A 15,448-nucleotide genomic window follows, 5' to 3' on the forward strand; every position below is an offset into this window, starting at 1 on the left:
ACTATTTTCTATTTTCCTTCCCATCGATATATATATATATATATAGATATACTCACAATATTTTGCATTAAGAGCATTTGATGAATAATTTCACAATCACCTAAAAATCATTCCAGTGTGTATTAAATATGCAGTATAGTTTTATTTATTGATAATACACAGCAATCCACAAAACCCAACTAACGCCTGATTACATATTTAAATTTCCTCCCTGTTTTTCTACTGTTCATTCAATCTTGGATGATCCTGGCAGGGGAAAGAGGTATGTGACTAAACCGAACGAAACGAGTCACTCCTGTCATATTCCGTGCATGCCCTCTCAGTGCCATGTTTCCCACTGGGATTTTACCCTGGTTGCCCTCGCTTCCGTAACTTTGACCGAGGAATGTAACAGCGACTTTGGGTCGGCTGCTTGCAGAGCTGGTGGCCTGACACAGGAGGGTAAATGTGGCATAGCAGTCCAGTCCATGCATGCAGCAATGGGTATATTTTACGAGCGCTGCAGTTACATCCCAACACAACCCTACCTGCCTGGACTCGCTCCTCAGCCTGTTGTTACCTGTCGTTTGCATTCACCCCACCTCTAGTACACTGTGGTGGAGATGGACTAAGTACTACACGAGTGCCTAGAATGGTAGTGGTCTTCCTCTGGTTTTGTCTGTATGTGCCTTGTACTGGATATACAGTATTTATATGTAGAGAGAGAATATATGGGGTGAAGAGTGAAATAAATCTCCTTTTTACTAAAGCAAGGGGTGCTTGAGAGCACTATGCTTGTGCAAAAACTGTTTTATTCCACTCCTCACCAGCACAGGCTGGATGTACAACCAGCTGGGAAGGAGCTGTTTTTTAAAACACAGCTTATTTTGAAAAGAGGAAGCAGTTGCAGGACCAGTCACACTCAGCCAGCCATGCTGCCAAGATCCTCACATGATGAGGAAGGCTCAGAACTGTTCTCCAGCATCTTTTGTGTCACAAGGTTTTGATTAGAGACAGAAGGTTAATGCCAAGACAGATAGGAGGCATCCCCATCCCTTGTTCTGAACGGTGACTTGGAAGGATGAAATCCATCTCTCTCCAGCAGCCCAGCACACTTTGAATCCCTGTCCTGAGGGTGGCTGTGGCATTTCAGCAGTGCACAGGCAGTTGGCCAGCTCTCTGCACACTTTGAATTGCACCCAGGGAAGAGACAGAAGAGGCTGGGTGGTTTACCACTGATTTTTATTATGTGACAGTATAATGTGTTGTAGCCACATTATACTGTCACTGTGCAATGAGCATTGCTGAGGTATTACACTTTATTTTTCCCCCTCCATATAATTCCAGGTCACTTTTTTTTTATATGTTGTCACTCACCTGGAGAAGGCTTGACCTGTGAGGTGTGACTCCTTGGTCTACTTCAGTCATTCAGTAGAAAATTAAGTTGCACTGCTTACTGAAGAAATGCCTTACTTTACTAAAAAAAACCAGTTTTTGCAATTAACACATGCCCCTTTTTTCCCCGTGTAGACATCCAGGCAGACTCCCTAATGAGAATGTAGATAATAATACTCAGAGCATGTTCAAAAACCATTACAAGAGGAGTTCATGTCTAGTCAGTTGGGTTTGTCTTACCCATGAGAAGGAAGCAACGCAGCACAGGCAGAAAAAGCAGAATCCGTGTGCCTATGTGTGTAATGTGGGAGCGGGAGGTCTCTGGCATTGTATCATCTCTCCCATCAGATGTCTCCTAGCTCCCTTTCCCTTCCTCTGGATGACTGATGACAAATGCCAGAGGCAATGCCATTCACCTGCTTTTAAATTTGTGTTTTCTCTCTCTATGTATACATATGTGTATATGTATATATGTATCTTAACTCCTTGAGGTCATACATATATACATGTGTATCCATTTGTAAAATATACAATAATAGGTGTGTTTGGCTAGAAAGCACACTTTTTCCCTCCCTTTACATTATTATTTAAGCAAAGCAGGTAAGTAGATGGTAAATAAATGAAATGTTACCATCTTGAAGAAGGTTTTCTAAGTATGGTGTTGCCAATCCTGCTTACAGAAATTAGGGAGGAGGTTGAGGATCCTGACATAAGTTTGAGAATTACGGAGTTAAAATTTGACTTTTCAAGCAAAAGGAAAACTGTTAGTGGTTTGGGCATAATTTTTTTCCACCAATGATCACATGCTTTTCTTTTTTTAAAATAGCTCTTTTTTTCCTTTTTCGTGAAAGCAGGTTCTTATACAGGACTCTGAAGTGTTTATACTGGGATTTGTTACAGAAGACATTCTTTGCCTTCCCCTCCTTTCCCTTCCCCCCAAATGCCGGTTGCCATCACAGGGGTCACTCCATGCCCGCAGAGCCAGGGGCAGTGTGGGGTGGGTGCCAGCATGGCAGGCTCTGGGCAGGCAGAGGCACAGCCAGAGAAACCACATCAGAGCAAGGACAACCCTGCAGCCTCCCCAAAAACCACAGCCAGGCCTTGCTAACATAAGAGAACCCTGCACAGCCCCACTGCTCAGCAGTGCTGCTTTCCCACCCACCTCTGTGAGCAGGTTGGAGCAGGCATCAGGAGCACACATGCCTCTTGATAGTTTTACTTCTTCTGTGGTCTCTCAGCAGTTTGATGCCTCCCAGCATGGCACTCACTGGCATCCAGCCCTGTGCCTGGCTAGACACCAGCACCAAACGTGGAGAAGCGCTGAAGAGCACTGCCCCACACCTCAGCCCCACACAGGCTCCCTCACCTTGGTTTTGGCTTTCCCAGAGTGATGACTCTGCGGACACCCAGGGCCACTGTCACCACTGCCACTGCACCCCTGAGCATCCCCAAGCAGGAGATGCTGCAGCAGAGCTGGGCAGCTCTCTCCACGGGCCTGGAGCTGAGGACAGTCTGCAGACAAAGGACTCTGCTGTAGCCACTTTGTCCCATGCCATGACCACTGGGACACTCGCCTGCTGGTGCTGCTGCTTCAGGCACGGGCAGACACTGAAGCTGTGCCTTCATCTTCACCCTCATTACAGGGCAGGCTCAATCCTAAGATTAGTTTGGGGGTCGTGTGGTTATTTTGGTTATTTGGTTTACATCTTGGATGTGGCCTGGGAAAAAAATGCCAAGTGCAGTGCCCAATCTATCCATGCCTTCACATCAATTTTGTATTCACTCATGGAATAATAGCAGGGCAGTGTCAGTTTGCTTTATATTTTAAAGGACTGAAGGAGTTGCAATAGTCCCAAAGACCCCCTGCCACTGTCACTGGCAGCTGAGAAGTTGAGCCAAAACAGGAAAAAATATGGCAGTAACCTGTTTTGGAGGTGCTGTTCCCTCTCCATGACCAGGTGAACCAGTAGCTGGAGTTGTACTGTGCACATCAGTGCAGTTCTTCATCAGTAAATCAAAACTGATCCCTGAGAGAGTGAAAGCCCATTCTGCTTATTCATGTCTGCTAAAACATGCAAAAAATGCCCCTCCCTGACTGGCAATTCCTCTTCAAACTGATTCCTCCATTCCCAATGTCTTCCGTTTCATCTCCGCTCTTATGCCTAGCTAGAGGTTTCTTTTTCTTGCCAAGTGCCATAAAGCTGTTCCTTAGCTCCTTTAAGTCACTGAGTAATTTCCTATCACTTCAAAATGACAGCACATGGTCCTATGGACAGCTCTTCTCATACTGCATGTTCCCAGGCAGAAGTGACTACTGAACACGCATGCATGCATTTGCAGCATTCACATCTGAGCCATGTATGATGTGAATGTCACCTCAGAGAGCCCGCACAGCGAATTTTAAGGACCCATGTGCATGAGAATGAGTTACCTCACTGATATTTTTTGGTTTTCAAGTTTAGACATATGTTTTTCCTGCCTCTGTGAAAATATAGGCTTGCCGTAGATTTTTTTTTTTTTTACCTTGGCATGTTGATAGTAGAGCTTTGTAATGGGTTCCTAATCAGTAGCATCATGAAGGTGGTAGTGTGTTAGATAACCATGTAAAATGAACAGTGCTGTAATAACTTTAACTGGTGATGTTTGAAATATATTGAAAACAAGGTGTGAATGATTTAGGACAGATTTTAATGTCTCAGGCTTCTAGTTTTTCAAGACAAATGAAAGTAATGGATCCAAGTAGAATTTAAGCTGTTGAAAAACACATCAGAAAACCCACAAGCACAGTGAAGAAACTCCCAAATTTCTGTACTTTAGAAATAAGAATTAGTTGATTTTTTTCCTGATAATTAGCATCATTAATGAAGTAATTTATTGTAAATTGAACAGATGAAACTTTCTCTGCTACATTACAGCTGCATGCCCTTACAGTGGAGCTCTGAAGAGACCCTCTACAAGAAAGCTTTGTGTTAGAACAGCAGTGCCTAATTCTGTGATTAGCACTGCCCATGCAGGCTAGCACTCCAAAGCACTGTTCTCTTTACAATAAAGGTAGTTTCCATGAGATGCACTTTTGTTTGTTTTTATTTTTTAAGATATGTGGCCTAACATCTTTCCCTGTGCTTTATTTAGAACTAACACACATCTTTATTATCTTTTTCTGCCAACTCTGAAGGCGTTTGCTTGGTGGTCAGACCTAATGGTTGAGCACGCGGAGACCTTCCTGTCCCTGTTTGCAGTGGATATGGACGCAGCCTTAGAGGTGCAGCCCCCAGACACCTGGGACAGCTTCCCGCTCTTTCAGCTCATTAACGATTCCCTCCGTAGTGACTGTATGTATTCTGCATTCTGATCATTTCCTTTGCAGTGGGCAGCTCAGGTTACTGATAATGCTTTCAGCCTCTCCTTGCTGCACAGAGAACTGAGATGGGTAGAGATTTACAAACTCGTAACCAGTTTGATTTTATTCCATTGCTACTAGAAAAAAGCACACCCATTAAATCACTGCAGTCAAAGGTGGGAAGTTGAATTTTGTTTTGCTTCATCTTCTCAAGTCTCTTGGTAATGGCTGCCTGATAAGCAGGGAATTAGGTACTCTATATCTGTCATTAAATGTGTGTATTTTTTAATATATGTGTACTGCATTTATTTAGCATGGAGTAAGCTGATCCTTGCTTTAAGATTTTATCGAAGGGAGGAAAATTAAAATGGAAGCAGGAGTAGTTCAGAAGAATAGTGCTTTGTGAAATAAGACAATTCTCTGAAACAAATGCTTTCAAAACTCATGTGTGGATTTGACACTTTCCTGGGTAGTCCAACCCTCCCTGGGGAGCTGGTGGCAAAATTGGCATTGTCTTAGCTAGGTCCTAGACCAGGACCCCAGCTAGCTTTCTAAGACTGTGTGAAAAAAGCCAGGGACTCATCCTCAGGAAGCAAGTTCCAGCATCATGGTGCTGAGCAACCAAAGAATAAATTATTCTCCCACTTGCTAAAGCCATAATGTTTGCCATGCTGTGTTTCTTACACTGGTTTTATTCACAGGAAGTGATAATGTATTTGTAAGTTTTACATTAATGGAAAAGAAGGTTCATTGTCTCTTTGTTTGGAGTAAGAAGTCATTCCTGCTGTCTGTGTCATGAACTCTGGCTCCTGTTATGTTCTTGAAGTTTTCCTGTTCACTGACAAATTCATTGTTTGATGAAGTGCCACACTGTGGTTTGTTACAGAGGTTGTAGTAACAGTAGTGTCTTACTATACTTTTATTTATCTATTCTAGATAATTTGTGCAATGGAAAATTCCACAAACACCTCCAAGACCTGTTTGCTCCACTTGTTGTTAGATATGTCGATCTGATGGAGTCCTCAATTGCACAGTCAATTCACAGGGGCTTTGAGCGGGAGTCATGGGAGCCAGTAAAGTAAGGAAACCTCCTTTGATACAATCGGAATTTGGGTGCAAATGGATGGAGATTCATATAGAGGTGAATTAGCAAACGTTAGACTAGACATGCAGAAAATGCTTTAAACGTTCTAGTTTAATGCTATAAATAGGAGGCCTGATCTCTTCAGGATTTTCAGGTTAATGAGGGAAATGGTATTGGCTTTTTGAAATGCATCACTGCCTCAGTTTGAACCATGTGCCTTTGAACAGGGAAGCATGAAAATGGGAAAACCTTCTTAACTGCCATGGCTTTTTGGAACCCATTCTAAAAGGCCTTTTCCAATGCTGCTTTTGAACTCACATAGCTCCTTTTCAGAACAAAAAAAACTCGCTTCACTGTATTCAGTTCCAGCCCTATAACCCCTGTGAGTCATTGCTGTATTTATTCTCAACACTCATTTTTTCCACCCACCCTGTGGGGGGGATAGTGCAGTGTGTGCCACTGGCATCAGCCCCACGGCTGGTGGCTGCACATGTCCCCATGTCCAGGGCAGCTCTGCCAGTCCCAGCTCCTCTGCCTGTAGGATTAGATGTGCAGAAACCAAAGTGAAACATGGGCAAGATAACTCAAGCATGATAATTTCTTACATTTGGAAAGCTAGGAGTTTACCAGCAAGAAATTGGGAGCCTGAGAAAAACCCAAATTGAACTCAAGAGCTGGTGAATGATAAAAATGTGACATGTGCTTTGGATTACTGTTGTTATTTCACAGGTTTTGAAGCATTGCTGAACCCTGTCATGCTTGCTCTATAAAGCCAAGTCAGATCCTACAAAGGGAAATAGCTGACTTTTCCTTCTAATAGAGATACTAAAAGAGAAAGATGGACCTTTTGCAAGCAACATGAGTCTGGCAGTGCCTGAGACCAAGAACTGGGACCAGGTGACCTCTGGAGAGACTCTTTTCCTTGCTTTTTCTGTCATTCTCTAGGGAAAGTGAAATGGCACCGCACTCTCAGAGGTTGCTGTATAAAAGAACGTGTGGTCTTTCAGGGCTTTTCACACCAAATATGTTCCGTTTACAAGGAAAAGAGATTTTGTTCAGCAGCCAGCCTCCCATATGCAACCTGGAGTCTGAGTACCCAGGTTTTTTCCTTTCTTTCTTGTGCATCCTCAGCATCCGTAAGGATTCTGCCTGCCAAATCTCGGGCTTTTTCTTGACACCTGATCATCCCCTCTGTTTTGAGTGGGGTTAAGTGGCTGGCATTCAGGAGCCTCTCTCACTTTCCATTTGCTGTCTTTGGTCTGCAGGCTAACAGGATTAAAGATCCTAAAAAATCTTGTTTCAAATAAGCAGATGTGACCCAGAAAACATACAAGAAATAGATCTTTCGAGTAGGAGAATGCCATTTTTACAGCCACTCCTTCAAGCAGAATTGCACTTCGAAGTTAGCATTAACTTCAGTTTCAGAGCTCTGCTTTGGTAAAAAATATGTATTTCCTTGTCTGTTATGAAACAGAGGCAATTAACTCTGTGTACCTGTCCACCTGGGTCAAGCACTCAATAAACAAATCATTCTGCTTTTTTTTTCTTTTATCAGAAGCTGTCATCTTTTTGCTTTTTAATGACTTCAAGGAGTTAACTATAGATGTCCATAAGTACTTGGATGTGCTACTTGCCTGTCAAAATGCTTTGTCCCTGGGTATGCCAGCATCTATCATTTCCAAGTTATCTGATAGTTATAAAAGATCTTTTCTTAGTTCTCTTGTGATGGTTATTCCCTTCTGGAGTTCCAGTTACAGTGTGCTTTGAGCATTGCATCTCCAAGCAAAAGCTCAGGATGGACTCTTTCTCTTACAGACTTGAGTATTTAAAAGATTTCTTCCAGCAGGAAAGTGGGTGCTTTCCACGAGAAGCTTCTGTCCATCTGGTGCAAAGATGCACCATGGTTTTTTTTTCACGTGTTGATATTTTGTTCTTATGTCTCGCACACAAAAGTGTGAGTTGCAAACGCTGGCTCAACGTGATGTGGCCCGGTGAAGGGAGGCACCAGTGAGTGCCAGAGGGTGGCACATACAGTGCAAAGGAAAAGAGGAGTGTCATTCCTAGGATCTTATGACATTTTTCATGTGCTGTTCAGAACTAAATGTTAAGGCATCTTCATCTTTGCCTCCTGGGCAGACCACCTGCTCCTCTTTGTCTGATCGACAGGGAACTTGCAGAAAAATTCAGGTTAGAGACTTATTCTGTTTGACTTGCCCTCCTGTATCTACTCTCTTCTCACCCCACATGTCCATACTGTAGCACAGTTGAATTTGTGGCCATGGATTTGCAAATAGTTTGGAGCAACCAATTCCCAACCAAATTGTGACCTTCTATTGACACCTCTCCAGCAGAGCTTTTTTGGAAATCAGGAATACTGCAGAATGTTCTTCCACAGTTTTCCTGTGCTTTGGACATAGACCTCCAAGTCAGCCAGCAAAGACAGATCATCAAAGCTGGCCATTCCACCAAGCTTGTTGTTGTCCTGGATCTCTACAGTGCTTTATGAGAAGGAAATCTCATTATCTCTTGTTAACCAAGAAATTATTCCACAACACAGAATCTTTTGAAAGGGTTTCTCTGTACTTGTGTTTGCAGTCAAGGCTGAAATATGTAGCCCTCCATAACCTGACCAGATGGCAGTTTGCAAGCATGTATTTCTTCTATTTTCATTGCTGAATACTCTGCACCTTATGCTCTGAGGAGTTAGGTATAGAAATCACAGTGAGAGAGATACTGTTAAGTATTGAAGAAAATGGTGGGGGGAAAGCATGGACGTTATGTGCTCATGAGGGCTCTGTAATCTGCCTCTGCAGAGCTGCTGAATTTGCAGGGGGTCCGTGCCCTATAGCTAGAGCAGCTGGTGCGCTTGTATGAATCCACGCAGAGAAATGTGGAACACTTGTCCTTCGCACAGTCATCCAAGTATGCAGGATGCAGAGTAGGTCTGTTCTCTGGTGAGTTGAGAGGTCTTGGAAAAGTAGGGTTTGCAATGGGTTTTTTTCATGCTAGCTTCTCGGAGAGTGCTGATTTATCTCGCAGCCAGCTGACACGTATGTGTGTGTGTCTCTGTGTGTGTGTCTGTGTTGAAAGATCTTTTTGAGCAAATGCTAAGCTCATGCAATGACAACCAATTTCAATGGCTTGACTAGAACATTACTCATTGACCCAGGGCTCTCTCTACCACTCTGTAGTCCTGGCTTTAGCATCTATTAATTGCTCACTAACCCTTTGCAAACTATTTATAAAATGTATCATTAATATAAATGTCAGAACTCAAACAATATGATTATACTAATCATTTTATAAGGTTGTACAACTACAGAATGATAGTGAAAGATGTTTCCCCTTAAAAGAAGCACCGCTGTAGTGAAAGTGAGTATTTTTGTTACTATTCTGAGTGTCAGTCACAGGAAGAGCACAGATTTGACTGCCTACTTCACTATCAAGCTCTTTGCTTCACATCAAGGCTTTTGTGAAAAGATTTGCTCCTGAGCATTTGCTCAGCCTCGACAGTGAGGTTGCAAGTGTTTATAGTGATGGAAGAGACAGGCATTTGCGTCTTCCATCACTAAATCATTCCAGGCATCCTGTAGGAACTGAGCATTTAGGTGTGGTCAAGGGTCTCATTCAGCTCTATTCTGAACCCAGGAGACAGCTCAGTAAAAATACTGTGATTTTTCTGCCCTCCTTTCACTGCTAGGGCAGCTCTACAGGAGCAGCCGCGGTGCAGCTGGACGTGTTCCATCCGGTGCAGTGTGAGCACTGGGAGGTTGTGCAGGGCTACAGTGCCAGCCTGCTTGCACTGACAATCTCCCAGCAGACAGTCCAGGTGAGGGCATTTCCACAGCTCACACACACAAACAGCGATGAAGCAGAAGACACCAGGAAAATAAGCAGTGCAGCTCCAGAGTGTCTCTCATCAAACGTATCGGGATCCAGTCCTGAAGCCGAGTCGTCTTAAATCAGACAGCCCTCATCTTGTTGATGCAAATGCCCACATTCCCTGCCTGATGGCTGAGGTTATATTTAGCCATCTATATTAAATAGGCATGGCTGGCTTCTAGAAACAGTTTCTCATCTTGGACCTGTAGTTTTATGGTCTGAACAATTGCAGGCTTCATGGAACATTTGTTGGTAATATTAATCATTTTTTGGAGGTCTCAATGCAACTGTTAGTCAGATAATTAGATCAGCTGAACCTGAAAAACTGTGCATGTCAATTCAGGAGAATATTTTTTTACATTAGTTACTGTATGTTAAGATAATATACTCCATTATTTTGCTGTTTTGTTTTGTTTTAAAAGTACTAACTTATTCTTGTAACATATTCTTGCATCAGCAAAATAATGTGTTGTATAAAAGAAATATGTTTCCGTGTGAATATAGTATACTGTTTACTCTAGAAGTCATATTTTATTAATACAGTGTTTTTATTAATATAACACTGTCACTTCTTGAATTTTAATATTAAAACCAAAGGTCCTCTGATTTATGTATTTACCATCTGGCTAAGTTATTTAAGTTGCTGTTCCTTATACATTTATATGTTGTCCACCTCTTGCTATTTCTTTATTTATTCCATATCAGTATCTAACCACATGCACTGCCATTTCTGAAGATTTAACACTCTCTCAATCACTATGTAGTCTATGTCTCATTCAATAGTCATATCATCTTAGCAGCAGATACAGTATGAATGGAAACAATGGACAGCTTTGTGACAGTAGTTAATCCTCCTGTTTGCCTGAAAAAGAGAACACACAGATAGCAGGAACTTAAATCTACTAAGAATCACAGAAATAATTAGAAATCAGAGCATAGTCGGGGGTTTTTTTCACTAGGAAAAACTTTGATTTGTGATTTTCCTCCCAAGCAAGGGATTTTATTCACAACGAATGAAGTCTGTTCCCTAACATTCACCAGCAATGACAAGCTGAGCTCTCGCAGAGATGTGGTTCACATCGTCTCTTGCATTAGGAAACATTTATTCAGCCAGCTCAATTCCATTACTTTGGGGGTTGATATATAAAATTTACAGTAAGAAATGAAGTGCTAAATATGTCTCAGGGAAGTTACTAATATTTTAATATGCCTTGAAAGACATAGTGTATAATTTGATAGTTTCACAGGAATCCGGATAATGTAAAGTCTGTAAAGTAACTCGTTCAATCCAGGGAAATGGGAGAGACCTCCAAAGGTGCCATGTCCTGATGCAGTCTCAGAGCAAGTTTGGATGCTGAAGCAGTGCCTGTGTGCATCAATAGAAAAGCTTTCAGTAGCTTCAGCAGTGCAGGGTGAAGCTGAAACCCTGAATTTCTAATTCCATTTTCACAGAGTCCAAGTAACAATCTGGTAAAACCAGTGTCAAAGCATCTGGTTTTGTTCCTCACATGGGACTGTTAAGACCACCTGTGGATTGTGTACCAGAGGGTGAGACAGTGTTCCTGGGAGAGGGCAGAAATGAGGCATTTTTCTGAAACTGGCCTCTCTTCTGAGAGCCAGGTAATATGTGAGTTGGGTAATTGAGTTCTGTCTTTTGCCGATTCCCAGATCTCCTGATGTTTTCATTTTGCTTGTAGAATATAACTGTGATAAGATTCTCATTAAACCAGAATTAGACCAATTACAACATCTAGAGACCTAGTAGGGTGGATTCCAAACTTTGGGCATGCAGTGCTGTTATATGCACCTTGTTCCAGGAGAGAATCTTGCATTAAATCAATACAGCTGTCCACTTTTTAAAGATCTCTATTAGCATAAGAGTCACACGTCTGAAAATACTGACTGAAGTCATGATGCCCAAGTACACATGCTTCATATTAACCTTTGAATATCTTAATCACCTCATGGCCCACTGCCAGCCATGAAGCAGTCACATACTAGTCCTGCATTCATTTACAAAGTGCAGTTTATGCACAGTGCAGAAATAGTGGGGATCGGCACTCCTTTGTTTTGCACCCAGGAATTCAAGAGAGGATCAAGGCACAGTCTTCACAGAGGAAGAACCTTGTAGTTCCCTGTTTCATCACTCCAGATTAGCCCATTTTTATTTGTGGAGGGTCTAAGACAGAGAGGTTTTGCAGCAAAATTGCAACTCCATTGAACTTGGTGATGAGAAAAACTCTTATGGCTGGAATTCCAGACTCTCTCTTTATTATTTCATATTCCAGTCCCTTAGCAGATCTCGTAGTTTAGCACTTCCATTGAGCCTGTGTGTGTAAGAACTGAGACTCTTCCTTAAAAGAGATTTTTTTGGGAGAAAAGCTGCTCTCTGCACTTTGAAATGGTATCAGAACTTGAAGGTGCAGTTATTTTCACAGGTGTTTAAGTTCTCGGTCAACTTTTCCCTTTGCAATTCTTCTTTTCATTCTGGTTTCCTCCTTTTTTTTAAGGAATTTGAATTTTATAGGAGACTGAAAACACAGTACATTTAAGCTTTCATACTCATGCTTCTTTCTGAAATGTTTTGCTTTAGTTTTTTAACTGTCCTCGTGCTGTGAACTTTGCAGATTTGTTTCTGAGTGTCATGTGCTTCTGCTACATCGGCATTGTCACTGTTATGGTATTTTTTCTTTCTGTCTGTTTCTTCCACAGGAGTTTAACAAGTAATCTGCCCAATGTGAATCTACCAAATGTGAATCTCCCTAAAGTACCAAATCTACCAGTTAACATCCCACTAGGCATCCCACAAATGCCTAGCTTTTCTGCACCGTCATGGATGGCTGCTATTTATGATTCTGAGTGTGTATTCAGTTCAAATTAGATCTCATTTAAATTTAAAGTAATCTTGGCATGGATATGTATTGTTTGTTTCTGTGCATTACATAAAACTTTAAAGAGTGATACAGTTAATTAGATGTTTTCTGAATGAGACACTAGTGAATTTCTGGCATGTGTATTTTGAGGGTTTTTTTTGTATAAACCTTGAAAATTTGTCTCAACTCCCACTGAGAGTTTGAGCAAGTATCTTGCTTTACAAAATAGCTGTCAACAATGGGGTATGGTCTGAATAAGATACAAACCACAGAACTCACAATGTGACATTATGTGTCTCAGCAAAGAGTTTTGTCCAAAAGAGAAGATGAACCAATTTCAATGCCAGTCAACCAATTTCTGTGGACCAGATGTAGATCTAAAAATGAATTTTATTTAATGCAAGCTCTGCATTTCCCAGATAATTTTTTTTTCTTGACTTTGGTGAAGCAGTCTAAGAAAGAGGAGCACCCTGTAACAGTTTTTGTTCATGTTAGGGGATGCCCCATAGAGCAATTAAAGCTCCATAACCTTCATTACTGCCCAAATAATGCCATGACCAACTAAAGAAAGAGATTTTCAATGTGAGTTTTAGATTATGGCTTGGAAAATAGTGTCAAAGCAGTTGCTCTGTAGGAGCCTTGAGCTCTGTGCTCCCAGCTTCCTGCCTGAGTGTCCCAGGGTGTGTGTGTGAAGCTCGGGGGAAACATACCACAAACCCTCAGCACAGATTAGGCAAGTTCTCTTATAGGAGATTTCTCACTGAGCAGTTTGGAGGGTGGTACCCAGTGGGCTCAATCTAAATCTCATCATTTGAGGTAGCTCGTCTCCCAAGATGTCCTATCATGGGAACTGTTATTTGTCCATTTTCCTTCTAAAGTCCTAGAGAGTTATTTAGGGCTGGAATAGGGTGGTCTCAGCCTGCACTGTGGTGCTTTTCCTCTATCCTCACACTTAATAGATAAAACTGAAGAACTGACCCCAGAATCTCCTATTCACTTTTACTGAAACACCCTCAATTACATCTACACCTGGAGTCCACCAGAACGCCTCTGCCATTAGTCTGGCACAGGCAGGATTGCAGAGCACTGGTAATGAATGAAAGTAAAGAAAACACTGATGTGAGATCTTTTTAAATAGATTTAAAACCTTTTAAAATATTAGCATGGTTGTTTATGTTTCAAAGCCATACAACTCATATTCATGCTAAGATAGTTATTTTAAAGGCTAGCTTAGGCAGTTGTCTGTAAAGAATACTTGAAAGTTTTAATCTTGCTCTGTGCATGCTTTGTGGTATTGCCCTTGAAAAGATAAGAATCATGTAATGACAGAAAATTGGATAATCCCTCTGAAAATGCTTGAGCATCAATGCTATATTGCAAGCTGCCGGCGTGATTAGAGTAATTGTGGCGCTCACAAGCAAAATACGAACAAGTGCGTTTTGGAAATGAATATACTATATTGTTTACTTGGATGGAGCCCTCATCAAAAGTGAGAGAGAATAATTCTTCAAAAATTTTGAAACCAAATGGATGTCATAATGTTGCTGTAGTAAATACCAATTATTGTATTTGTACACATTAAATCACTTAAAATGTAAATCAGTGCAGCTCCAAAACTGGGTTTAGACTGTTAAAGCTTGCTTACACCCAAGCACAGGTTTGAACTAAAAACTCTTGGTAGATGAATATGTGAGACTGTTGTCCAAATTGGTCCCCTGGCAAAAGCAAATGCCTGATTCTTTATCTTTTCATCTCCCTGGTTCCCTTTTACTCACCCTTCCCCTCCATCAAGGACATGTTACCTGTTGCTTAGTGTCAGATACGTTTCTCCTACAACCAAGACTATTCATTCTTTATCTTGTTGACTCTGCTAGCCCAGGCTCCCTCAGGATCCCTCTGGCATGTTGGGACTACAGTTCTCACCTGGGAGTAGCCCTGTTTGCATTAGTTCCCAGCTCCTCTAGCATTAACTCAATGCAGCTGGCATCTGTCACAATAGAAACACCCTCCCTCATCTGTTTCTATAGATGATGTCAGCACAAGTGGTAATGCATGGTGTGTTAAATATCTTATAAATTACTGTGTTAGCATTAGTGGTATGCGAGGAGGGGGTTGAAACTCTTGAAGCTTCCTTGGTAATTGTTCTGGAAAAAAAAAAAAAAAGTGAGGGAGAAGAAGAGAGGGAGAGAAAAGGGTTATAGATGCATAAATTTCTGTGCACAAACAGAGTGCAATCCAGTCCTGTATTTTTATTCTGTAAGTGGAGGTTTGAGATATAATTATACTGTGAAAAGAGCTGGTGTAGCTACACACTGCAGGACTAAAGACTTCCATCTGGGCAGGGGTGTGGGTACAAGAATATATGCTTGGGAAAGAAATTGAGAATTTTGTGGCAGACCAAAGTTGTTGCAAAATAAATTTTTAAAAATGTAAATTTGTTGTCCTGTAATTGCCTTTGCAAAGAAAAAGGTGCAGCAGTAAATCCTGCCGAAACTCCTGGATATGAGATGTACCCTTAGCTCAATTGACTTACCCCAATTTTTTTTCAGCTGTTCAAGAGATAAAGTGTGTCCTCGCTCACCACTTGTTAGCACTGTCCCTTACCTGGAAATGGGGCCACACTGGGGGACAAGGCAAACTCAAGATATAATTTGGAGGGGGGAGAATTGCATGAAACCCTAAATCTTAATAACTACATACAGCCTAGTATGGCAGTTATTATTGATCAAGGATTTTCTCCCACAATTCCTGGCCTTAATTCTTAATAATCACATACTTTAATGTGGTTATTAACTAAGGCTGATTTTTACCATACACACGTTCTTCCCGTTAATGTGTGTAACTCATGATGTTGTCTTACTCATCTGGTCTGGAAAGTTTTGTGGGTGATGACAG

General features: G+C 41.6%; 1 protein-coding gene across 2 annotated transcripts in view; it reads left to right on the top strand.

The window, feature by feature from the left end:
- Positions 1-15,448, top strand: part of CADPS (calcium dependent secretion activator) — a 206,163-nt gene that overhangs the window by 151,225 nt on the left and 39,490 nt on the right. Inside the window, exons 19-22 of one of the 2 annotated variants that reach the window (XM_041425708.1) lie at positions 254-262; positions 4,550-4,706; positions 5,651-5,792; positions 12,405-12,539. In XM_041425708.1, the coding sequence (XP_041281642.1) occupies positions 254-262; positions 4,550-4,706; positions 5,651-5,792; positions 12,405-12,539 (443 nt within the window). The remainder of the gene's footprint in view (positions 1-253; positions 263-4,549; positions 4,707-5,650; positions 5,793-12,404; positions 12,540-15,448) is intronic. The other variant, XM_041425710.1, reaches the window with a different exon arrangement.

This window comes from Onychostruthus taczanowskii, unplaced genomic scaffold (assembly GCF_017590055.1).
Source record: "Onychostruthus taczanowskii isolate IOZ18803 unplaced genomic scaffold, ASM1759005v1 scaffold9, whole genome shotgun sequence".
NCBI classification, from domain to species: domain Eukaryota; kingdom Metazoa; phylum Chordata; class Aves; order Passeriformes; family Passeridae; genus Onychostruthus; species Onychostruthus taczanowskii.